At 40.7% G+C, this 25,285-nt stretch overlaps 1 protein-coding gene and 1 non-coding gene across 4 annotated transcripts in view; both read left to right on the plus strand.

Moving 5' to 3' along the window:
- The window catches only part of Sf3b1 (splicing factor 3b subunit 1), a 45,356-nt gene continuing 20,071 nt past the window's right edge, over positions 1-25,285 (plus strand). The window contains exons 1-7 of one of the 3 annotated variants that reach the window (XM_048345040.1): positions 1-161; positions 8,982-9,148; positions 14,068-14,172; positions 14,917-15,031; positions 16,846-16,925; positions 18,872-19,042; positions 24,800-25,037. In XM_048345040.1, the coding sequence (XP_048200997.1) occupies positions 134-161; positions 8,982-9,148; positions 14,068-14,172; positions 14,917-15,031; positions 16,846-16,925; positions 18,872-19,042; positions 24,800-25,037 (904 nt within the window). In that variant the 5' untranslated portion in view covers positions 1-133. Of the gene's footprint in view, positions 162-8,981; positions 9,149-14,067; positions 14,173-14,916; positions 15,032-15,216; positions 16,926-18,871; positions 19,043-24,799; positions 25,038-25,285 lie in introns of those variants that run through there. The other 2 variants (XR_007210746.1, XM_048345041.1) reach the window with 2 other exon arrangements.
- On the plus strand, positions 1,897-1,998 carry LOC125350922. Its single transcript, XR_007210833.1, has one exon. It is a non-coding gene; the product is annotated as a U6 spliceosomal RNA (small nuclear RNA).

A 25,285-nucleotide genomic window follows, 5' to 3' on the forward strand; every position in this document is an offset into this window, starting at 1 on the left:
ACGGTGCGCGCTCCCGCCTGACGCATGCGCAGAGAGCAGCCCCTGCTATTTTTCTCCGTGGCGGGCGGCGGCGGCGGCGGCGAGCGGAAGTTCTGGGGAGCGCCAGTTCCGCCTGTGTGTTGGAGTGGACAAAATGGCGAAGATCGCCAAGACTCACGAAGGTAAGCGTTCAGTTTCTCTCCCTGCGTGTTTTTTTTTTCCTGCCGTTCAGCGCTGAGCCTCTGCCTGCCTGGGTTTCTGCTTCTTCCCGTGGGGTGTTTAGTCGAGGCCTAGCCCGCGCTCCGAGGCCCGGGTCCTCGGGTCGGCCTCGGCGGCGCAGGCCACGGCCCCGCGTAATGGCGTCCTACTCGTACCTCCCTGACAGGCGCTTTGTTCCGTGTCTGGGCGCTGCTCTTGGGGGTGGCTTCCGTGTTTTCTTGGCCCGAGAGCCTGGCTCGTCCCTCGGCTTGCGGCGGCCCCCGGGGCCCGCGGTGGGGGGTGGGGAGGAAACGGGCGTAGGAGGGAAGTCTCTCTCGCCCCCTAGCTCGGTGATGGGTTAAATCTGTGTTTGGGAGAGCCAGAAAAAGCACCGAAGCCTGGCGGCCGCTTTTCGCGTTATACTAAAATCGAGCTGGATCACCTCCAGGCCCGTTACGTTTAACCCGGGTAACCTGTATGCCCTGGTTACGTGATTGTTGTTGTGGGAAATGAGGCGGACGTCCCTTGCCACTTTTAGTATATTCTTGTTTCCCTTTGGAGGCTGATTATTGAAGTGCAGGCCGTAGGAGGAAAGTCACATTATTATTTTTAATCAATCACTGTAGTTTTCAAGGTAGTTCGATCGTTTTGTGGTATACAGAGTATACAAGATTTTAGGAGAATGTGGGGAATAGACTGGCTTCTATGAAGAGTATCCAGAGAAGACAGGAAACGGGGGCATAGGATGTGAGGACATTTCGTGATTTCTGTCTTAGAAAACAAAAGTTACACAGAGCTCAAGACTTCCAAAAGTGTCACCTTCTTCATTCATCCTTGTGTGGGTCGGTATTAATGAGTCTGAAGGAGCTAAGAGACTAAGGTTATCAAAGTTATACAGTCTTAACGGGGAAATAGCTGTGTATATTTCTTAATTTTCTTACAAGGTCAAATGAATGCTTGAATAGAAGTATTCTGCTTTGAGGATAACGGGGTGATTAATATATGCTTAGCTATTTCGGAGAGGAGATGACGTGTCCCTGTTCTAAAAGCATCACTCAGTTTTAAATTAGGGGAGTGTATTGGAGCCTGAAAGAACATCTCATAAGGCAAAAGGTGTATTTGAGTTGTCTACTGTGGGAGAAAAGAGTGCAAAGAGGGAATCAGTAAATGAATAGGAAAAGATTGCTTTGGACTAGAAAGCTTTTGTCAGTTGGGCCATACAGAAGAACACTGGAATAATTAGAACATTTAAAGATGTTGCTGTTCTTGTTGCAGGAGTTGATTATTAATGCAGGGAGTTTTGTCACTTTGATTACGTATTGTTATTTTCACTATAACATAACCCCTAGGGAATAATTTAAAGGTCTGACATGCATTGTAGAAATCTAGCTAATTGTAGTTCATTGGCAAAAATTGCCATTTTATTTGTGATGATTCCTCAGTGTGAGTTAAATGGTACCATAACCATTGGAACATTGGGTTTTTTGACATTCTGCTGTCTCAAGATGGTAACTGAAGTACTTGCTCTGATTCTTTACTATCCCCAGTATATGGAGCATAATGGGTGCTCAAATATTTAATCAACCTTTATTGATAGATTGGTATTAACCGAATGTATCTTACAAGATTCACAAAAAAGAGATCTTCCCTGTGGTGAATCACTCCCAGAGTCCCTTGGATGCTACACAAATGCAGTGTTCATCACTCAACTAGCTAAATTTTACCTTAACAGCACATTATGCCAAAATTGGAATGACACCGAAATTAGCATAGCCCCTGTGCAAGGATGACATACAAGTTTGTGGAGCATTCCCCAGTTGTTTTTTGCCAGTCCTGGGGCTCGGACTCAGGGCCTGATCAGTGTCCCTGGCTTCTTTTTGCTCAAGGATGGCCCTCTGCCACTTGAGCCACAGCTCCGCTTCTGGCCTTTTCTATATATGTGGTGCTGAGGAATCAAACCCAGGGCTTCATGTATACAAGGCAAGCACTCTTGCCACTAGGCCATATTCCCAGCCCAGCATTCCCTAGTTTTAAACACTGGATACCAGTAATGTGCTGTATGTTCTTACAGTGGTTTGAATTATTACTCTAACTGAATGACTGTTGAAGTAGAGGGACCACTATGTACAGATACCACCTGGCGAACAGTACCTATGAAAGAAACACAAGGGTTGGGAATGTGGCTTAGTGGTATAGTGCTTGCCTAGCATGCGCGAAGCCCTGGGTTTGATTCCTCAGTACCACATAAACAGAAAAAGCCCGAAGTGGTGCTGTGGCTCAAGAGATAGAGTGCTAGCCTTGTGCAAAAAGAGGTAAGGGACAGTGCTCAGGCCTTGAGTCTTAAGCCCCAGGACTGGCAAAAACAAAACAAAACAAAACAAAAAAACACAAATGAATTGTTCAGAGCTGAAGTTAATACCCTTAATTTTAAACATAGCTAGCTCAAAGGTAGACTTTTCACTTGTCAAATCAGTCCTTCAGATTGAAGAGACCCTCCAGTCCTTCAGATTGAAGAGACCCTCTTCCCTCTCCCCCCCCTTTTTTTTGTGCTGGTCTCCAGGCTTGAAAGAGGTCCTGGTGCTGTTCCTTAGCTTTTTCACTCAAGGGTGGTGCTGTACTTCTGGCTTTTTGGTGGTTAACTAATAAGAGATTAAGTACTCTGGTTTCTCTTCAGATTGTATAACTTTTGCTTTTTACTAATAAGAGATTAATTATTAAGTAATTAATAAGAGGTTAGTCTCCTACCTGGCTTGGAACTGTGATCCTCAGATCTCAGCCTCCTGAGTAGTTTAGTATAATAGGTATGAGCCACCAGCACTGAACAAAAACTTTCATATTTGGTAGCATTAATAATCTATTGGCTGGCATAGGTGGGAATTAGGTTAGATTCATGTATTGGAAACCTTGGAAGGCTTTGAATGAACACTGTTGAAGCTTTGATTTTTTTTTTCTTTATAATGACTGTTAAGAGGTTTCCTCTTTTCCCTGTGTAAAAAAAAGTTACTTTTGTGTTTTCAGAAAGTCATTGGTTGCAACGTGAAAGATGAAAGGGAGGGAGGTGGAACAACCTCCCAATTTTTTCCCTCCTGGAGGATTGGCTAGAATATTAAGATTTTATAAAAGATTTTGAAGGTTTTTTTTTTGTGGTGTTTGAACTTCTGGTCACCCAAGCTACAGCTTCACTTCCCACCTTTTTTTGGGGGTGGTGGTGGTGGTGGTTAATTGGAGATAAAGAGTCTCCCAGACTTTCCTGCGTGGGTTGGTTTCAAATCATGATCCTCAGGTATCAGTCATCTGAGTAGCTAGGATTACAAGTGTGAGATACTGGGTGTCAAGCCTAGAAGAGTTTGTTCTGTGCAATTATTTAGAAATTGTTAGTGTTGTCTACAGTGTTCAATAAAAAAATCAAACAAGAAAAACAAAAAAATAAAAACTTTACAGTGTAGTTTGTCCTATTGGGATTTTGTTTCATGAAAAGACTGAGCTTGAATGGCAGAATGTACTTCTTGCTTTTCTGGGATGTCTTTTAGAAATGTAATATTTCTCAAATGTTACTTTTTCACCAATTGCTCTTGACTAGAGTAGTGTATTTTTATGGACCAGCCCAAAAGGGTAAGTGAAATTAACATCAGAAAAGTATGTCTTTGTAACATGTAATAATAAACAGTAATTAAGGGGCTGGGAATATGGCCTGGTGGTAAAGTGCTTGCCTTGCATACATGAAGCCCTGGGTTCAGTTCTTCAGCACCACATATATAGAAAAAAGCCAGAAGTGGCACTGTGGCTCAAGTGGTAGAATGCAAAAAGAAGCCAGGGACAGTGCTCAGGCCCTTAGTTTAAGACAACAACAACAACAAAACAGAAATTAAAACACTGAAAATACTTCGAACTGTATATAAGGAGTAAAGGAGCAGCACCAAGGAATGGAACAAGCTGAAAAAAAAATCAGGGATGGTGCCTAGGCCTGAGTTTAAGTTTTTTTTTTTTTTTTTGGTGCCAATCCTGGGCACTGTCCCTGAACTTTTTTTACTCAAGGTTAGTGCTTACCACCTGAACCACAGCTCCACTTCCAGCTTTTTTGGCAGTTAGAGTCTCATGGACTTTCTTTCCCCAGACTGGCTTTGAACCATGATCCTCAGATCTCAGCTTCCTGAGTAGCTAGGATTACAGGTATGAACCACCAGCACCCAGCTTTTAGAACTGGTTTTGGGGATTGAATCCAGTGCTTTTATTATGCTAGACAAGTCTAACATTTAAGCTCTGTCCCCAACCTTTTTATATTTTGCATTGCAGATAAGGGTTTGCTAACTTTGTTGCATGCTTTGGAAATCCCACTCTAGCCTAGTAGCTGAGATTATTATGTTTTTAAATGGCTCATCATAATTTGTTTTATGTTAAAATGTACAGCTTTTTTTTTGTTTTTGTTGGTTTTTTTTTTTTTAAGTAACTGACTAAAAAGAGAACAGATAAATACAAGAGTGTCGCTGGCTCCTATTTTATACAAGGATTACGCCTCTCCTGCTTGGCCCTTACTGTCACCCTGTATAGGTACAAAGTCTACATACAAAAAGGAAGCAATATAAACAGACACAAATAACTGTTTTTTGCTTTTGTACATGGGATTTGCAAGCTTAGTTGAGCTATTCACAAGCTACTTCTACTTTTCCTTAAACTCCAATATTTTATAAAGATAGAGATCTGTAGATGGAATGAAAATGTAAAGTTAGAGGTATTTCCATAAAATGTAGCTGAGATGGTTGATGCCTAGCCTTTAGACTGTGTGTTTTTGTGTGTGTGTTGCTTGGAATTGAACCTAGGTATTTGGATCAATGAGGTAGGTACCCCCAGTCAAGCCCAGACTTTTTTTTTTTTTTTTAAACCACAACCTGGAGTAGGAGAACTCAAAATTCATTCCACCAGGATAGAGAATACCTGCTCCCTCTTTAAGATTTCAGAATCAGCCGTTAAAAAGAGTCCTACCAAGCATCTCAACACTGTCTCCATTTAGTACATTTTAATTTTACTGGAGATGACTTAGGAGGAGAGTTGGGCTAGACTAGGAAGTTTTTTCTTTGTAATTCTATTTCTATGAACTTTTAATACTTATCCTAGCTTCTGCTTAATCTTTTTTTTGGGGGGGGGGGTTGCTGTGGAGCTTGAACTCAGGACCTGGAAGCTGTCCCTGAGCCTCAAGGCTAGCACTCTACCACTTGAGCCACAGCGCCACTTCTGGCTTTTTCTGAGTTTATTGGAGATGAGAGTCTTATGGACATTTTCTTGTCTGGGCTGGCTTTGAACAGTGATCCTCAAATTTTCTGAGTAGCTAAGATTCAGGCATGAGCCACAGGCGCTGCTGCTGCTTTACTATTATTTTTTGTGTTGTTGTTAGGGTGCTGTATAGAGGGGTTACTGTTGGAACCCACTGCCTACCCCTTAACTGCTGCCATGACCTCAGAGCAAGGCAGTAAATGAGACTGGTGGGTGGACTTGAGTTTTGGAGTACCAGGAGACCTGTATGTATGTAATCCTCTGTCAGCTTCAGATGCCTTGGCAATTAACCAAGTTTATTATTATTATTATTAGTTTCATATAGGGAAGTATGTGCAGAAAGGAAGGTACAAAATCAACATGTGACAGTATTTTGTATCCAAGGGGTAGTTGATCTTGTCTTGGGAATGAGAGCTAAACAGTAAAACAGCTTACAATTTGCATAAGACTTAGTCTACCCCCTGATTTCTAGGCAGTTTTGGGTAGAATTAGCCCACACCCAGGGTAGATATGAATTCCTATTAAGCTTGGACTGATTGGCCTTTCCAGGAATCTCAGTGTTCTGAGAGTCTGTTGGGAGAAGGCCTTCAACACTCCCAGCCCTTTCCTGTCTCACAGTTCAGATTGTTGGGCTCTCATAGGTTACCATTTCATAAGTCCGATGAGTACATTTCTTTTTTAGTAAGCCCTCTTTTTTTCTCAGTTATACATAATTGGTTCCTTTGCTCTTAAACTGGCATAAGGAAAACCAGTCCCCATATCCCACTGTTTTTGGTGATAGGGTTTGGACTTAGGGTTTAAGCCACACCCCAAGTCCAGGGGCTTACTTTCTTTTAGTTCTTTTTTTCTTTTTTTTTGCCAGTCCTGGGGCTTGAACTCAGGGCCTGAGCACTGCCCTTGAGCTCTTGTTGCTCAAGGCTAGCACTCTACCACTTGAGCCACAGCACCACTTCCAGCTTTTTCTGTGTATGTGGTACGGAGGAATCCAACCCAGGGCTTTGTGCAATGCTAGGCAAGTGCTCTACCACTAGGCCAAACTCCTGGCCCCAGAGGTTTACTTTGTATAAGATTAAACATTTACTTACTATAAACCTAGCAATCCCATCTCTAGGTATTTTATTTACCCAAGTGATACATGAAAACCTATATATGAATATTCATAGCTGCCTTATTTGTGATAGGTATAGACTACAAACAGCTCATGCACCTCAACTAGAAAATAAGCACACTGTTGGACAATGCAATATTACCCTATTAAAAAGGCACAGACTATTGCTATACATAGTAACAAGGAGATGGATATGTTTGGCCATTATGTATATAGCCACTAGGAGGTACCAGTCTCTTGCCTAGTAACAGTGTCCATTTTTATTTGTCTTAATATCTGAATGTCTTGTACTACAGGGAGGAGCAAGGTTAGGTCAGAACATATGATTTATTTGTCATAATTGAAAAAGGAGAGATTGGTGTACATTTTTCTTCTTTCTTTGCCCCCAAGGTTTTTTGGTCTCTGGTTACTCTTTTGACTGTGTATTCTCTGATATTTTTTCTTTTTTTTTTTGGCCAGTCCTGGGCCTTGGACTCAGGGCCTGAGCACTGTCCCTGGCTTCTTTTTGCTCAAGGCTAGCACTCTGCCACTTGAGCCACAGCGCCACTTCTGGCCATTTTCTGTATATGTGGTGCTGGGGAATCGAACCCAGGGCCTCATGTATACAAGGCAAGCTCTCTTGCCACTAGGCCATATCCCCAGCCCTCTCTGATATTTTTTTCATAGATTGTGTTTAAAATTATTTGTGTAGCTTCTTAGATATGAAGAACAGTAGCTATAATTTAGTGTTAGTGTTGAAAATTGAATTTGGGCTAGAGTGTTTGCCTAGCATGTGTTTGGGTTTGGGTTTGATCCCCAGAACTGAAAATGAAAGGAGAGAAAGGAAGGAAAGGAAAATAGGGAGTTAAGATAACTTTTTTTCCCACAATGATGTAAAACGAACATAAAATTTGAAGTTGTGGATCAAGTTTGAAGTTTTGGAATGTTACAATTGCATTAATGGATGAGGGAGGGAAATATTTGATGAACTAAAGTTAGCTTTTTATTATGAAATACTTTAACATACAGCCAAGTACACAGCAGCATACAATGAATTTGATCTCTCATCAGTTCTTTTTCTACCCCCTCTGTCCTGGGACTTGAACTCAAGGACTGGGCACTGTCCCTGAGCTTCTTTGGCTCAAAGCACTCTAACTACTTGAGACACAGTGCCACTTCTGGCTTTTTCTGTTTATGTTGTACTGAGGAATCCTAGGGCTTCATGCATGCTAGGCAAGCACCCTACCACTAAGCCACATTCCCAACTCCTCTTTTTTTTTTTTTTTTTTTCTCTTGTAGTTAATTGGAGTCTCTTGGATTTTGCTACTTGGACTTCATAGTGTGATCCTCAGATGTCAGCCTCCTGAGTAGTTAGGATACAGGCATGAACCATTAGCACCCAGCTAGAAAAAAAGTTTTATTTAGCAGTTTTGAGTTTCATGCTGGAGACTTTAGGCTCTCCTCCTCCCCTTTTTGTTCAGAGTATGATCCCAGATAGGACATAACCTGGGGACTTGATAGGAAGCCTTTATCACATTTTCACAGAATCTTTACTTTGTTGAAGATTGGTTTGAGAATTATTCTCCACAATAATACTTTTGTTTTAAAAGTCTTGCTATTTTGGAACACAAACTCCTTGGGCCAAATAATCCTCCTGTTTCTGCCTCCTAAGTATCTGGGAATATGGGTGCTTGGCACTATGTCCTGCTCAGTACTGTTGCTTTTACATTTCTGGTAGTAGTGTTAGGGTAATTCAGACCCTCACACTTGCTAGGCAAGTGCTTTTAACCATTTCAGCCACACCTTAACCCCCTGGTATTTTTTTGTGTTTGTTTGATTTTGTTTGTGTTTCTCATACATGGTAGACAAGCTCTCTACCACTGAAGTAATAAGAACATCAGACTTATTAAATTTTCTGTTGGGCAAAGGTTTAGAATTCAACAGTAATTTATAAAATGAATTTTGGTAATGGTGAGAGTAGATAGTAGTTGGTGAGATAATCTTCTTTCTCAGGTTGTTTTTGTTTTTTCTGGTCTGTGGTGAGGCTTGAACTCAGGGCCTGGATACTGTCTCTGAATTCTTTTTCTCAAGGCTAGCACTTTGCCACTTTGAGGTACACTCCACTTCTGGTTTTTGAGTGATTAATTGGAGATAAAGAGTCTTACGGGACTTTTCTGTCTGGGCTGGCTTTGAACTGCCATCCTCAGATCTCAGCCTCCTGTGTAGCTTGGATTATAAGTGTGAGCCACCAGTGCCAGGCTAGTATTGTCTGTTGAGGTGAGAAGATGTAGTAAATGTATGAATTTGTATAGCTCCATTAGCCCTTTATGTGGTACAGTTAAACTTTTCTGTATTTAGGGGAATGTTTTGATAATATCTACTAAGGAAATGCATTGTGCTGAGAGCTCTTTGGAAAATAAAATAAGACTTTGTGTCATCTTTCTTACAGATATTGAAGCTCAGATTCGAGAAATTCAAGGCAAAAAGGCAGCTCTTGATGAAGCGCAAGGAGTGGGCCTTGATTCTACAGGTTATTATGACCAGGAGATTTATGGTGGAAGTGACAGCCGATTTGCTGGATATGTGACATCAATTGCTGCAACTGAACTTGAAGATGTAAGTTACAAACAGCAAGATTTTCTTTATTTTGAGAGAAAGCAAGAAATACAAAGGATTTTGAATTACCTGGTTTAATCTGAAAAGATGATATTGGGGTTAGTAGATCTTCTAGAGAATAAAACTTGAAAATGTTCTTCCTTTCCTTCCATTTAAAAGAATTATATATTTGGGGCTGGGAATATGGCCTAGTGGCAAGAGCACTTGCCTCTTATACATGAAGCCCTGGGTTCAATTCCCCAGCACCACATATATAGAAAATGGCCAGAAGTGGCGCTGTGGCTCAAGTGGCAGAGTGCTAGCCTTGAGCAAAAAGAAGTCAGGGACAGTGCTCAGGCCCTGAGTCCAAGGCCCAGGACTGGCAAAAAAAAAATATATATATATATATTATATATTTGTGGACTGGGAATATGGCCTAGTGGCAAGAGAGCTTGCCTTGTATACATGAAGCCCTGGGTTCGATTCCCCAGCACCACATATATAGAAAACGGCCAGAAGTGGTGCTGTGGCTCAAGTGGCAGAGTGCTAGCCTTGAGCAAAAAGAAGCCAGGGATAGTGCTCAGGCCCTGAGTCCAAGGCCCAGGACTGGCAAAAACAACAACAACAAAAAAATATATATATTTAAAAATTTTTATTATAAAGGTGATGTACAGAGAGGTTACTGTTTTGTAAGTCAGGTGATGAGCACTTTTTGGGCAGTGTAACTACTTCGTATTCAAAGATTTTTGTTTTTTTGTGTGAGTGTATGTGCATGCGCATGTGTGCACACGCCCATACTGGGGCTTAAACTCACGGCCTGGGAGCTATCCGCTATCATTTTAACTTTTCCCCTTAAGCAGTGTTGGCACTCTACCACTTGAACCATAGCTCCTCTTCTGGCATTTTAGTGGTTTAGTGGTTAAATGGAAATGGGAGTTTTATGGACTTTCCTCCCAGGACTGGCTTTGAACTGTGATCTTTCGATAGCCTCCTGAGTAGCTAGTATTACTAGTACATGTCAGTACTACTAGTACTGGCTTGAGCAGTTGCTGCATGAGTTTTTTGAGAGGACCAGTTGCTGGTCTTAAACCCAATAATTTATAGCCCTGACCAGCTTCAGTCTCAAGATCCTCTACTTCTGCCTCTTGAATGCTAGAATTATAGTTACATACTACCATGTATTGACTTCTGTAGTTTTATTTCTAATGTGTACTTGTTTTCTTTTTCTTTTTTGCTAGTCCTGGGGCTTGAATTTAGGGCCTGAGCACTGTCCCTGGCTTCTTTTTGCTCAAGGCTAGCACTCTACAACTTGAGCTGCAGCGCCACTTCTAGCTTTTTTCTATATATGTGGTGCTGAGGAATCGAACCCAGGGCTTCATATATATAAGGCGAATACTTTACCACTAGGCCATATTCCCAGCTCCCTCCCCCCTTTTTCTTAAGTTTTCCATCAAGCTTTTAATGAAAAGATCATAAAATAACAGTTTCTCACCACTGTACATTAAGACTGCACACTTCTGAATGGAGATCAGTCATCGGTCAATCACTTTTGTATGATACTGGAGAGCTGCATACCTGCAGCTCTGACCTAAATTTCATCCTAACTCTTGAGAGATGTGAACTCAATGTGATGAGTGGCCAGTACAGGAGTGCGATCCCAGTGTCCCTCCCCCTCTTTGGGAAGGGTGTAAAGTAGGACATGATCTCTCTTCCAATTCCCATTAAACAAAACAGCTATAACCCAATCCCTTCCCCTCCCCCTCGAGGTATTTTCGAATGGGCCAGAGCCCAATCTAGGGCCCCTGGGGAGTGAGGGGGAAGCAAGTGATGAGTAGGGTAGAGAGGCTCTCCTCAGCACCTGGCCTCACAGGATCCTGCCAAGTGGAGGGGGGCCCTGGGGACCCTCCCTGTCCCATTTGAGGTCTGTTATGCAGCATTTTTGAGGTCAATAAATTACAGCAATAAATAGTAAGGTGAGGTAGGGAGAGGGGTACCTATAGAAAATTAAAGTGGGCAACTGAAGCTAGGGGCATCCTACGAAGGGGGTCCTGGGCAGCCTCAATTCTCACAGCTCCCCCCGCATCCCATCTGGAATGTCAGACTGAGGCTTTGGTCAGGTCCTTTGCCATTCCCTCATTCCTGGCATCCACTTCACAGGTTCAGTTAATATGGAGCTCAAGGTGACTGGGGACATGGAGGACCTTGGTCCCTTCAGAGGGCCATGGCAGTGCTAGGCGCCATGTCTGCTCCTCTCCCAGCATGAGCTTCTGTGACTCAGGCCTGGAGGTGGGGCAGAGCTCTCCTAAGCTCTGCCCTCTGCCCTTTCATGTGTAGTTGATACTGTTTATTTTTCTCCCCTTGGTATCTTAATATGAATGGATTTTTTTTTTTAATGCCAGTCGTTCAGGGCCTAGACACTCTCCCTGAGCTTTTTTAACTCCATGCTAGTGCTCTATCACTTGAGCTAGAGCTCTACTTCCAGGATTTTTGGTGGTTAACTAGCAGGAAGAATCTCAAGGTCTTTCCTTTCCAGGCTGACTTTGAACCTCCATCCTCATATCTCAGTCTCCTGTGTTGCTAGGATCACAGCTGTGAACCACTGGTGCCCAGATCATTTGTGGATTTTGATTTGTTTTGGGATGTGTGTGTTTATGTATGTGCTATGTGCTATAAAGGATTAAACCAGATCTTGCTAGGCAAGCACTTTATTATTTGAACTACACTGCAGCCTTTTTGGTTTTTGTTTTTCTTTGTTTCTCTCTACCACATCTGTCTCTCTGTCTCTGTTGCTGTCTCTGTCTCTTCTTTCTCTGCATTGTGAGGCAGAGTCTTGCTACAATTTCCTCTTTTTTTTTGCCAGTCCTGGGCCTGAGCACTGTCCCTGGCTTCTTTTTGCTCAAGGCTAGCACTCTGCCACTTGAGCCACAGTGCCACTTCTGGCCGTTTTCTATATATGTGGTGCTGGGGAATCGAACCCAGGGCTTCATGTATGCGAGGCAAGCACTCTTGCCACTAGGCCATATCCCCAGCCCCCTACAATTTCTTTTTGAGACTGGCCTCTGGGACTCATAATTCTTCTGCTCTCCCTCAAGATCACAGCCATGTATCTGATGTGACTGAAATATTTCTTGATGTGACTGATTTGACTGAAATGTTTCTTGCTACTGATATTCATGAACTTTTTTGCATCTGTTTCCTGGAACTGCCTCTCATTTTGACATTTTTTCCCCCCCTTCAATCATGGGGCTTGAACTCACAGTCTTGGCTCTGTCCCTGTACTTTTTGTTCAAGGCTGGTGCCCTGCCACTTTGAGCCAGCTCCACTTCTGGTTTTCTGATGGTTAAGTCTCACTGACTTTCCTGTCCCAGCTGGTTTTGAACCACTGTCCTCAGATCACAGTCTGAGTATCAAGGATTATAGGCTACCAGCACCCGATCATTTTGACATTTCTATTTTTTTCTTTTTTAAAATCAGTCCTAGCACTTGAACTCAGGGCCTGGGCACCATCTTTAAGCTTCTTTTGCTCAAGGCTAGCACTCTACCACTTGAGCCACAGCACTACTTCTGGCTTTGTTTATGTGGTACTGAGGAATCAAACCCAGGGCTTCATGCATACCAAGGCTAGCACTCTACAACTTAGCCATATTCCTAGCCATTGATACTTCTTAAAAGCTTTTTATATGTATTCTATATAACTCACATTTCATCTGATGAATCACCTCAGACATCTAAATTTGATGAATACCTGTTTGGTGAATGTCTAAAATCTAATTTTTGTGTGTTTGTGTGTGTGATGCTGAGGTTTGGACATAGTCTTGCTATACATACGTGATTGCTAGGCTGGTGCTCCATGATCCCAGTCCTTTTTTGATCAGGTGTCTTGCTTTTGTCTGTGGCTGGCCCAAGACAAATCCTGCTTACTTATACCTTTTTTATAGCTGAGATACCACCATGCCTGACTTACTGAATGAGATGGGCTCTTGCTAATTTTTTTGTGGGCTGGCCTTGAACCACAATCAGTCTGATACTCATTTTTTTTGTGTAGCTAGGATTATAATCATGCCCTATCACACCTAACCATTTTTTTCCTCTAACCATTTTTGTATGGCTTACTACCAAGCTTTGTTCCACGTAAAGACTTGTCTTCATGAAATTCACCTCATACCCTGTAGTTGCTATCCTTTTTCTTTTTCCTTCTTTTTCTTGAGTGAAATTTAGAAGTCCCAAAGGTAAAATTTCTAGAGGCTGATCGGGGTTCATACCCTAGGGGTGAAAGACTAAATGATAGCTATATGTTCCATAAGCTGGAAATTGTCATTTCACTTTTTTTCTTTTAGTTCAATTTTATTGTCAAGGTGATGTATAGTGGGATTACAGTTACATACCTATGGTAGTGAGTACATTTCTTCTCAAACTTGTTACCCCTTCCCTCATTTTTTCCCCCACTTTCCCTCCTCCACCTTCATCTTACTTTTAAATAAATATGTGATCTTCAGTGTTGACTTTTATATAGTAAAAAAGTGGTAATAAATAACATTCTGTCGACACACGTACATATACATATTTCTGTGATATTAAATCATGTTATAAAACAAGGAAACTGGAAAATTCTAAATAATCTGTTTGTAGTTGCCAAATTTAAAAAACAAATTTTCTCAGTGTGTTAAAAATTTTAGGGCTGGGGATATAGCCTAGTGGCAAGAGTGCCTGCCTCGGATACACGAGGCCCTAGGTTCGATTCCCCAGCACCACATATGCAGAAAACGGCCAGAAGCGGCGCTGTGGCTCAGGTGGCAGAGTGCTAGCCTTGAGCGGGAAGAAGCCAGGGACAGTGCTCAGGCCCTGAGTCCAAGGCCCGGGACTGGCCAAAAAAAAAAAAAAAAAAAAAAAATTTAAATTCTGACTTTGGTTTATTATCTTTTTGGGGGGGTTCGTTGTAGGATGACGATGACTATTCATCATCTACAAGTTTGCTTGGTCAGAAGAAGCCTGGATATCATGCCCCTGTGGCATTGCTTAATGATATACCACAGTCAACAGAACAGGTAACTTTATTATTTTATTTAAAAAAATCTTTAAGTTGTTCAATCAGTTTTCAGTTCAGCATATCAGCTCATAAGTACAGTGAGTTTTGATCAATATCACTCTTATCATTCTCATTTAGCCCAACCTGAACCACTTCCTCAAGTTGCCTGGTTTCATTTTCACATATGTACATTGAATATTATGACTATATTCACCCGCCCTTGCTTTATTCATATGCTCCCTCTCCTTGAATTCCCCCCTCAGATGACTTTTAAATTTATTCCGCTTAAGAGAGATGCATGTCTGAGTTCCCATATAAACGCAAAATTTTTCAGATTCAATTGAGAATGTTGAGAGGAGCTCGTTAGAATTAGAAATAAAACTTTGTAAAAGTAACAATTTATGAAGCATTGAGCTGTGGAAATGTGGGCAAAATATATTGTCTCATTTTTATGTCTAGACAAATGATCTGCCACAGCTACATCTTCCTCATTTATTTATTTAGACCTATTTTTTAGACTGTCTCACTGTTTTTGGTAGGCTGGTCTCAAATTAGTGATTCTTCTGACTCTCCAGTGCTAGGATTATAGATGTACACTACCACACAGCTTTATGCCTTAGTTTCTCAGAATTTGTCTAAAATTATGCAGAATATATTATTATATAGTTACTAAATCTTTGTGTTTTGTAATAGTCTTGAATTTTGTTTATGATGTTGTGCTTGATTAGTAAAGTGGATGCTAAATAAGTATACTTCTTTTCAGTATGATCCGTTTGCTGAGCACCGACCCCCAAAGATTGCCGACCGCGAAGATGAATATAAAAAGCACAGACGGACCATGATAATTTCCCCAGAGCGTCTTGATCCTTTTGCAGATGGTAATTCCCGCTTTCCTATAAGTATTCACAAATTTGTTTATGTTGTCTTTAGCCCTTTGGTTTTTTTTGGCATGCTTATGAATTTGCTTTTCTTTTTTAAAAACCCCTTAAATAGATTTGTGTAGATTTGGTTGAAGTCACAGATGCCATATTCTTCATCTTTATAATGCAAGTTTTCTTTCCAGGTAGAAGGACAAGAAAATAATGAACCATTGCCATAGAAACGCAAAGGGTTAAAGGTTTTTCTTTTACTTTTGTTTTGGGTACTCTTACTATACTTAGAACAAATATGCTTTGCTACCAGAATACTTTCAAATTATTGAAAGTGTCTATTCCAAATTTTAGTTTGAGGATTGTTACTTTTGAGAAACTGTTTCTCACACTAGAGCTCCCCATATTATTCTAAATATGGCTTAGTAAATGCACCTACTTTGCTCTAAGCATAAAGTTAAACAGAAGTATGTATACAAGGAATTGGATATTTTTAATAGTTGGAGTCTGTTTTGCTAATTTTAGTGTGCAAGTCAGCACAAGGGGCTTAGTGAGCCTGATGGAAGCTTTCCTCAGGTGAGTGAGTTTCACAGTCAAAATTAGGTGCCTGTTTTTAAAATTAGATGCTGCTGCAGGTTTACAAATTAGACTTTCAGCCTGCATGAATTAATAGGGATATTCTTTTCTTTACTTGCATAATTGTAATTGATTTAAACATGTATGTCAGAATTCACAGGCCCATACTAACTGTCCTTAATTTCTTTCCTACAGCAGTACTGCTATATGCCAGTCCTGTCTGCATTCTTAAGGGTGCAGTTCAACACATCCTCTCTAGATTATGGTGAAAAAGTATTCCAAAGGAAGTCATATCAGAGTTAGTGTCAGAAAGAATGACACTACCAATTGGGCATGATCGTCAGTATAGGAGATGTCTTAGAATTTTATTTATTTTTTTCTAAATTATATGCTATACTACTTGTATAGCTAATTATCACATTCCTAAAGTATAATGTGCCTTTGTGAACCTTGTTGTATAATGCTTGGGCTTCTTTAAGATATTTGAAAGTTTGAAAAGCAAATACTGAAACTTTAACCAAGAGACTAAATGCATCTCTTTGTACACCACTTTCCTTCTGTGTGCATCTTAATAAATGGTAGAAGTAATATATTTTAAGTAATATGTTTCCAGTTGTAATTTATACTTTCTAAGAAATAAAAATATGTTTCTGGGTCAAAAAACTTTAAAGAATGAAGCCCTTTTAGTAATTTGACATCAGAATAATATTATAGGAATATTTTTTTAAAATCTGATTTTCTGTGCTACAACTATTTTAGAACACTGTATAAAGATCACATGTAGTCAGTTATTTGTAGTCAGGATTTTAACAGCTTGCAACAGGTAATGTTTTGAATATAAATATCTTTCCAAAGTGTTACTAATGGTAAAGAGATAATTTTCTAGGCTTCTATTCTGCTGCTTGAAGTCAGAACTGCTGATGGAGACAAAGGCACGAAAGTGTACGTATTCCGGATTAGCAACCCAGGAACCCATCACTTCTGAAGACTAAACTGTGCTGTCATTTCCTTTTTATATGCATTAAAATATTTGTTTTAAACTGCTGTAGATATGTTTGTGTTCAAACAGGTTAAATTGATCAGCAAACTCAATAAAAAGTAAGATGTATAATTATTAAAGCTTTCCATCAAAAAATAAATTAAATGATTATGGAATAACATAATATTAGTGCAGGGCAGATAAATCAGTTGAACCTAATTATCCTTTATTTATTGTACTCTTGTCCTGTTGCTGTTCTTTTCTGCAGGAGGGAAGACCCCAGATCCTAAAATGAATGCTAGAACTTACATGGATGTAATGCGAGAACAACATTTAACTAAAGAAGAGGTATGTGGACCTGCTGTTTATTCTAAGCGGCTTCCTTTTGTGTGTGTACATGCGAATGTGTGCCCTAGTCTTGGGGCTTGAACTGAGTGAGGGCTTGGCTGTTCCTGTGCTGCTTCTTGTGCTCAAGGCTAGCTCTCTACCACTTGTGCCATAGTTTTACTTCCCCCTTTAAAAAAAATTTTTTTTTTGCCAGTTGTGGGGCTTGAACTCTGTGCCCCTGAGTCTCACAGACTTTCCTGCTTGGGCTGACTTTAAACCTCAGATATTAGCCTCCTGAGTAGCTATGATTACAGGCACCTATTTGAGTTCAGCCTACTTCCTTCTTTTTTTTTTTTTTTTTTTTTTGGCCAGTCCTGGGCCTTGGACTCAGGGCCTGAGCACTGTCCCTGGCTTCTTCCCGCTCAAGGCTAGCACTCTGCCACTTGAGCCACAGCGCCGCTTCTGGCCGTTTTCTGTATATGTGGTGCTGGGGAATCGAACCTAGGGCCTCGTGTATCCGAGGCAGGCACTCTTGCCACTAGGCTATATCCCCAGTCCCCTACTTCCTTCTTTATTGAAAGAATGTAAAGGAGATTGATGATAGGTTTTTCTGTTTTTCTGTATACATCAGAAATAATATTTCACTAGTATTAATACAGATTTATGGGAAACAACAACTGTCCTACAAAATTTTATCACCTTTCAAATCAAACTTTATATTTGTATGTCTTTTTTTGGTCCAAGTCCCTTTGTCTGAGTACATACCTACCTTAAATGTATCTAAAGGGAGAATATTAAGGTGTGCTTCAGAAGCCATTGTGTTAGGAAAGACTCAAGTGGTCACATTGTTTTTTGGAGAATGTCCAGTTTTGTAAGATTCAGTTTAACTGTGGGTGGAGAATTCTGAATAGTTCTTTTGGACCTGCAGAGATTATTCTCTGTGGGCACACATGCAGTGCTAGGAGGAACTCCTTTCCATTTTAACTAGCCTTCATACTTTATAATAAATGTATTTATTTTTGAATTAAGTAGGGTATTAGTACCTCATTTTACAAATAAAAGAGTAAATGTATTTGTTATAAATGAAGAAAAATTCTGTTTTCCCTTTTTTAAACCATCTTTCTGTCTTGAATTTTTTTTTTTTTTTTGCCAGTCCTGGGCCGTGAACTCAGGGCCTGAGCACTGTCCCTGGCTCCTAAGCTCAAGGCTAGCACTCTGCCACTTGAACCACAGTGCCACTTCTGGCTGTTTTCTATATATGTGGTGCTGGGGAATCGAACCCAGGGCTTCATGTATACAAGGCGAGCACTCTTGCCACTAGGCCATATTTCCAGCCCTCTGTCTTGAATTTTAAAGAAAGCTATCTTTTCAGTGTAAATATTTTGGTTTTTCATTGTTAGAAGATTTTGCTTCACACATAGAAAAGATTTTACTTCACTATATGTAAACTAGGATATTCTGTATCAAATTTTGTAGTTGTTTATATATTGTTTAGGAAGAAAGACTGTAAGACTGGATATACAGAAAAGTGAAAGTGAGATCACTAATGGTTTATAAAGTAAAGTAAATGACACCAGATGCTGGTGGCTTTTGCCTGTGATCCTGGCTACTCACGAGGCTGAGATTTGAGGATTGTGGTTCAAAGCCAGCCCAAGCAGTAAAGTCCTTGAGACTTATCTCCAGTTAACTACCAGAAACTGGAAGTGGCACTGTTGCTCAAAGTGGTAGAGACCTAGCCTTGAGCAAAAGAGCTCAGGGAGAGCACCCAGGCTCTGAATTCAAGCCCCAGGAGTAACTCCTCCCCCCCCCCCAAAAAAAATCTATATTAACGACATAGGAATGTATTAAATATGTTTTTCTGTGTTTGTGGTACTGGGGATCGAACCAGGGCTTCATGCACATTAGGCATGAGCAACCATTACTCTAGCATTTAAAAGTAAGTATTTTCTGCTTTTTCTGTTTTTCAGAGAGAAATTAGGCAGCAGCTAGCAGAAAAAGCTAAAGCTGGAGAATTAAAAGTCGTCAATGGAGCAGCAGCATCCCAGCCTCCCTCAAAACGAAAACGGCGTTGGGATCAAACAGCCGATCAGACTCCTGGTGCCACTCCTAAAAAGCTATCAAGTTGGGATCAGGCAGAGGTATTTTATTTAGTAATACTGTATTTAAGTTTTTCTCTTTAGAGTATATCATTGTTCTTGGGTTTTCATTGTAGACTGTCTGGCTTAAACCACAGAAATGAATTTATTTTATTTTTTTTGCCAGTCCTGAGGCTTGAACTCAGGGCCTGAGCACTGTCTCTGAGCTTCTTTTGCTCAAGGCTAGCACTCTACTACTTGAGCCACAGCGCCAGTTTCAGCTTTTTGTTCTTTCTTTCTTTTTATGTGGTACTGAGGAATCAAACCCAGAGCTTCATGCATACAAGGCAAGCACTCTGCCACTAAGTCACAGGCACAGTCCCAGCCCCAGAAATTTATTTTCTCAGTTATAGAGGCTAGAAGTCAAAGGTTAAAGTGCAGCATGACTAGTGTCTGGTGAGGGATCTCTCTTTGGCCTTCACAAGGTCACTTTCTTACTGTGTGTCCTCACATAATCTTTTCTCTTGATGTGTCTTATAAAGATGCTTATATAGCTCTATTCCCTCTTCTTGTCCCTATTTCTTTCCCGGATTGCAACATTCCCAATTTAAATCCTCACAGCTTTGACCCAGTGACTCTGATTTCCCCCTTACCTAATAAAAGGTAGAGATGGTAACCAAGTAGAAAGAAAGTTTCTCTTCTAACTAGGATAGCTTCTGGAAAAGTCTCCATAGATAATTTACCATTGTTATAGAGAATGCTTTGGGTATGATTCATGGTGATTGAATTTCCCCTCCCCTCTCAGAACCACCAGTTTTTTGTTTTGTTTTGTTTTGTTTTTCTGGCTCTTCTTGTGAGAACCTGGTGGAGTTCTTATTTCTAATAGTCTATGAAGGCGAAGAGTCCTCTTAAGACTGCTTCCCAGGAGTCTCATGCCTATCCACTGTCAGCCTCCAGCAGTTTATCAAAAAAAAGAAAAAAATCTATGGAAATAGTTTCTTCTAGTTTATAGCTTGAGGAGCTTCTACTTCAAATAAGCAACTCTCTGTTACTCATCAAGTTGTACAACACCTAGGGGTAAATCTAACAAAGATACGAGTGCCTGCTAGATAAAAAATTCTAAGACACAGCTGAGAGAAATTTAAAAAGCATCCAGATAAAGGAGATCCACACCATAGCTATAGACTGGAAATTTCAATAATATGAAAATATCAATTACTCCCTATGGCTGCTGTAACAAATTACCACAAATTTATGGACTTAGGATTCCTTTAAATTTTTTTTTTGGCCAGTCCTGGGGCTTGGACTCGGCCTGAGCACTGTCCCTGGCTTCTTTTTGTTCAAGGCTAGCACTCTGCCACTTGAGCCACAGCACCACTTCTGGCCGTTTTCTATATATGTGGTGCCTGGGAATCGAACCCAGTGCTTCATGTATATGAGGCAAGCACTCTTGCCACTAGGCCATATTCCCAGCCCCAGATTCCTTTAATTTTACTGCCAGTCTCCAAATACAGTCATATCTAGGACTAAATAGGGATTTTGTCACACAGTTCAGTTCATACCTAGGGATAAAATAACATTTCTTTTTGAGTATTAATTATAAACTGTAGGTGTTACATTGTGGAGGTTGAATACAATTTACTTTAAAAAAATTTTCTAGATCGATAAATGTACAAGCCTTTGATCATATTTGGCATGCTCATTCTTTCCTTTTTGGCTAGGTTACTCTCTAGGAACACAGTTCATGATCCAGTTACATTGTAAACATTATGCAGTCATCAGTTACCGCTATATGTACCACCCCAAACAGAAACTGTAATCTTGTTTGACTGGCTTTCTTTTATTTATTTATTTTTCTTCTTTTTGAGATAGGGTCTTTTCTGTATAGCCCAGACTGGCCTCAAACTTGCTGCAATCCACTTGTATTAGTCTCCTGAGTCCTGGGCTTAGAAGTGTGCACAGTCACACCCAGCTTGAGACTCTGATTTATTTATTTATTTATTTATTTATTTATTTATTTATTTATTTATTTATTTATTTTGGTGGTATTGGGGTTTGAACTTAGCTCGTGCTTGTTAAGTTGATGCTTTACAACTTGAGCTACAGCTCCACTTCTGGCCTTTTTGTAGTTTGAAATGAATCTTAGAGACTTAGAAGTCTGCCTTTTGAGTAGTTAGGATTACAGGTGTGAGCTTCTAGCACCCAACTCAAAATACGTGTTTTTGCCAGACCTAGGGCTTGAATTTAGGGGCCTGAGCACAGTTCCTGGCTTCCTTTTGCTCAAAGCTAACACTCTTATCACTTGAGCTACGGTGCCACTTCCAACCTTTTCTGTTTATGTGGTGCTGAGGAATTATACCAAGGGCTTCATGCATGCTAGGCAAGCACTCTACTGCTAAGCCACATTACAGCCCCTCAAAATGCTATTTTTGCTGTTGTTATTGTTGGCTGTGGGTATTAAATTCAGGGCTTGGGCGCTGTCCCTGAGCCTTTTCACTCATAGCTAGTTCATTACCACGTTGAACCACAGTGCCAGTCCGGTTTCCTGGTGATTAAGTCTCAAGGACTTCCTTGCATGGGCTGGCTTTGAATTGTAAGCCTCAGAACTCAGTCTCCTGAGTAGTTAAGATTACAGATGTGAACCATTTGCTTCCAGCTTCAAGATACTTGAAAAAAATTAATTGCTTTTTTCCCCCTCAAAATACTTGGAATAAGTTTACTTCCTGTCTCTGCCTGTTTAGTTCTGATCCTTTGCCTGTGTGACTATATATCTTGTAAAGGGCTCTTGACTTCATTTTGCTAAATCCAAGTCTTCTGTAAGTTGTATTTCTTAGCATATCAGTAGCATCTGATATTCCTTGAGACCCTTTTCTCTCCTAATCTTTGGGCTTAGACCTCTCATAGGCTGCTAGCCCTCAGTCTTGGTTGTGGTATTCTTTTTCATTACTTACGGATATTGGAGTGTTCTGCTGCTCAGTCTTTTGAATTGTTTTTTGTTCTCACTAGGATCTGATTTCTCTCTTAATATTATCTTACAAACATGATACATCTATATACAAATGCCCAAGTTTTAAAATCTGTTCCTCTTGTTCCTCAGACTTGTGCATTTTTTTCAATCTGCCACACTTGGATGGTTAATAGACATTTCAAGCCAATTTTTTTTTTTTTTTTTAGCAGTACTGGGGTTTGAACTCAGTACCTTACACTTCACTACTGAAGCCATGTCTCCATCTCAAAATCAGTTATTCTAAAGAAGAAATTACCAGTCTTTTGTAGGCATTTTTTTTTGTCTTTCATTTTGCTCTCCCAATTGATCATGTATTTGACAAACTAGTCATTTAGGAGTCAGCCATATATACCACTTGAGCTGTGCACAGCACTGCTTCTGATTTTTTTCTGAGTAGTTTATTGGAGGTAAGAGTCTTAGACTTTTCTGCCCAGGCTAGCTTCAAACCAATTCCTGAGTAACTAGGATTACAAGCGTGAGCCACTGGTTCCCTGCTGTATATTCTTTCTTCAGTTAATTGATAAACCATTTTATTTGCTTATATTCATTACACAGGCAGAAGTTTATTCATACATGATTGCACTGTATTCTAATTAATTTCACTCCTTCTGTCATACTCCTTGCCCCTGTTTTACTGTCTTAACCTTGTATTCTGAGACCTGTGGATTGCAGTTTGAAGCTAATCTTGGGCAGGAAAGTTTGAGACTTTTATTGCCAGTAAAATACCACAAGAACTGAAAGGAGAGCTGTGGCTCAAGTAGTAGAGCACTAGCCTTGAGCAAAAGAGTCTCATTTCCAGTGCACAGGCCGTAGTTCAAGGCCCAGAACAGCTACCCCCTCCCCAAAAAAAAAAGAATTGAGCTGCATTAACATCTAAATTACAGTTTTCAAAGAATTTCGCCATTTGTCCCTTATGATAGGAATGAGAATTTGGTTCTGCTGAGCATAATTAATTGGTAACTTTAATTTTGTGGTGGTATTTACTGCTGATATTTTAATACTAAAATCTTTTTTTTTTTTTTTTTTTTGGCCAGTCCTGGGCCTTGGACTCCGGGCCTGAGCACTGTCCCTGGCTTCTTCCCGCTCAAGGCTAGCACTCTGCCACTTGAGCCACAGCGCCGCTTCTGGCCGTTTTCTGTATATGTGGTGCTGGGGAATCGAACCTAGGGCCTCGTGTATCCGAGGCAGGCACTCTTGCCACTAGGCTATATCCCCAGCCCAATACTAAAATCTTAATGAATGCTCCCCTGGCTACCACTTGAGCTATATGCCTCTAGTCCTCAGTGCTAGTTTTTTTTTTTTTTTAATCAAGTTGTGTAGAGATTATAGTCATGAGTACAATTCATTTTGATTAGTGTCACCTCTTCCATTGTTCTGTCCTCATTTTTCCCCTCTCAGTGCTAATTTTTTTTTGGGGGGGGCAGTTCTGGGGCTTGGACTCAGGGCCTGAGCACTGTCTCTGGCTTCTTTTTTTTGGCTCAAGGCTAGCACTCTGCCACCTGATCCACAGCACCACTTCTGGCTGTTTTCTGTATATGTGGTGCTAGGGAATTGAACCCAGGGTTTCATGTATAAGAGGCAAGCACTCTTTTTTTTTTTTTTGGCCAGTCCTGGGCTTGGACTCAAGGCCTGAGCACTGTCCCTGGCTTCTTTTTGCTCAAGGCTAGCACTCTGCCACTTGAGCCACAGTGCCACTTCTGGCCATTTTCTGTATATGTGGTGCTGGGGAATTGAACCCAGGGCCTCATGTATATGAGGCAAGCACTATTGCCACTAGGCCATATCCCCAGCCCGAGGCAAGTACTCTTGCCACTAGGCCATAGCTCCAGCCCTCAGTGCTAATTTTTTGAAAGTTAAACTATATGATTATGATAGAAGTTTATATCTTTCTTTAAAAGCTACAGTCTCAGACCATGCTTTTATTTGTTCATTTCATTTAAATAACTTTAGCCTAATCATAACTGTGGAAATTATATGCACGGTAGACTAGATTTCTTTTCCCCCTTCTAATAGGACAGGCTAAAGCTCCAGGACTGAGGTGTGTGTATGCGTGGACACACATGCCCCAGGACTGAGGTACACACACGTACATATACACATACCAGGTGCTAGTGGCTCATGCCTATAATCCTAGCTACTGAGGAGGCTGAGATCTGGCCTGTTATCCCAGGCAGGAAGGTCTGAAACTCTTATGTCCAGTTAACCACAAAAGCCAGAAGTTGAGCTGTGGCTTAAGTTGTAGAGTGCTTAGAAAATCCTTTGTGATTCCCCTCCCCCTCCCCAGAGTTGCTGGGTATTGGTTGGCATACATACAGTATATTTTAATTATTTATGTATTTACTTTTTTTTTCATCCTTAGGGCTTGAACTCTGGGCATGGTGGCTGTCCCTGAGCTTTTGTGCTCAAAGCTAGTGCTGTACCATTACTAATTGTGGGTTTTGGTTTTTTTTTTTCCCCCATCCTGGGACTTGAACTAAGTGCTTAGGTGCTGTACCTGGACATCTTTGTGCTCAAGGATAGTGCTGTACCACTTGAGCCACAGTACCACTTCCAGCTTTTTTGAGTAGTTTATCGGAGATAAGAGTCTCATGGGGACTTTTTGGCCTGAGCTGGCTTCAAACTGCGATCATCAGATCTTAGCTTCCTGAGTAGCTAGGATTACAGATGTTAGCCATTGGCACCTGGCTTATGGGCTTCTTTTTTAAAGCAGGGTAGTCAACATTTAATTAATTATAGAATACCAAACTAAATATTTCTTGTTTGACAGAATTTCTAGTGTGTTTGTGAAATAAAGTACTTTTTGCTTTGTTCAGACACCTGGGCATACCCCTTCCTTAAGATGGGATGAGACACCAGGTCGTGCAAAAGGAAGTGAGACTCCTGGAGCAACCCCAGGCTCAAAAATTTGGGATCCTACTCCTAGTCATACACCTGCAGGAGCTGCTACTCCTGGACGAGGCGATACACCAGGCCATGCAACACCAGGACATGGAGGCGCAACTTCCAGTGCTCGTAAAAACAGATGGGATGAGACTCCCAAAACAGAGAGAGGTACTTTGAGTGGAGTGTGAATGTGATTAGGTAAAATGTTGACTTAAGTGGTGTATTTTGACAGATCTGTTCCTTTTAGTTCTTAAAGGATAAATGATCAGCTCCTGTGGATTTAAAGAACTGAACAGATCATTTACCTAATTATTTTTCCTTTTTGAAGAGGCTTAAGAGTTACTTTAGGAAGCATCTTAAGACAAAGGAGAATTTCTAGACTAGTCATGTTTTGGATTGGGGTACAGTACTGAGCT

Source organism: Perognathus longimembris, chromosome 4 (assembly GCF_023159225.1).
Source record: "Perognathus longimembris pacificus isolate PPM17 chromosome 4, ASM2315922v1, whole genome shotgun sequence".
Lineage (NCBI taxonomy): Eukaryota > Metazoa > Chordata > Mammalia > Rodentia > Heteromyidae > Perognathus > Perognathus longimembris.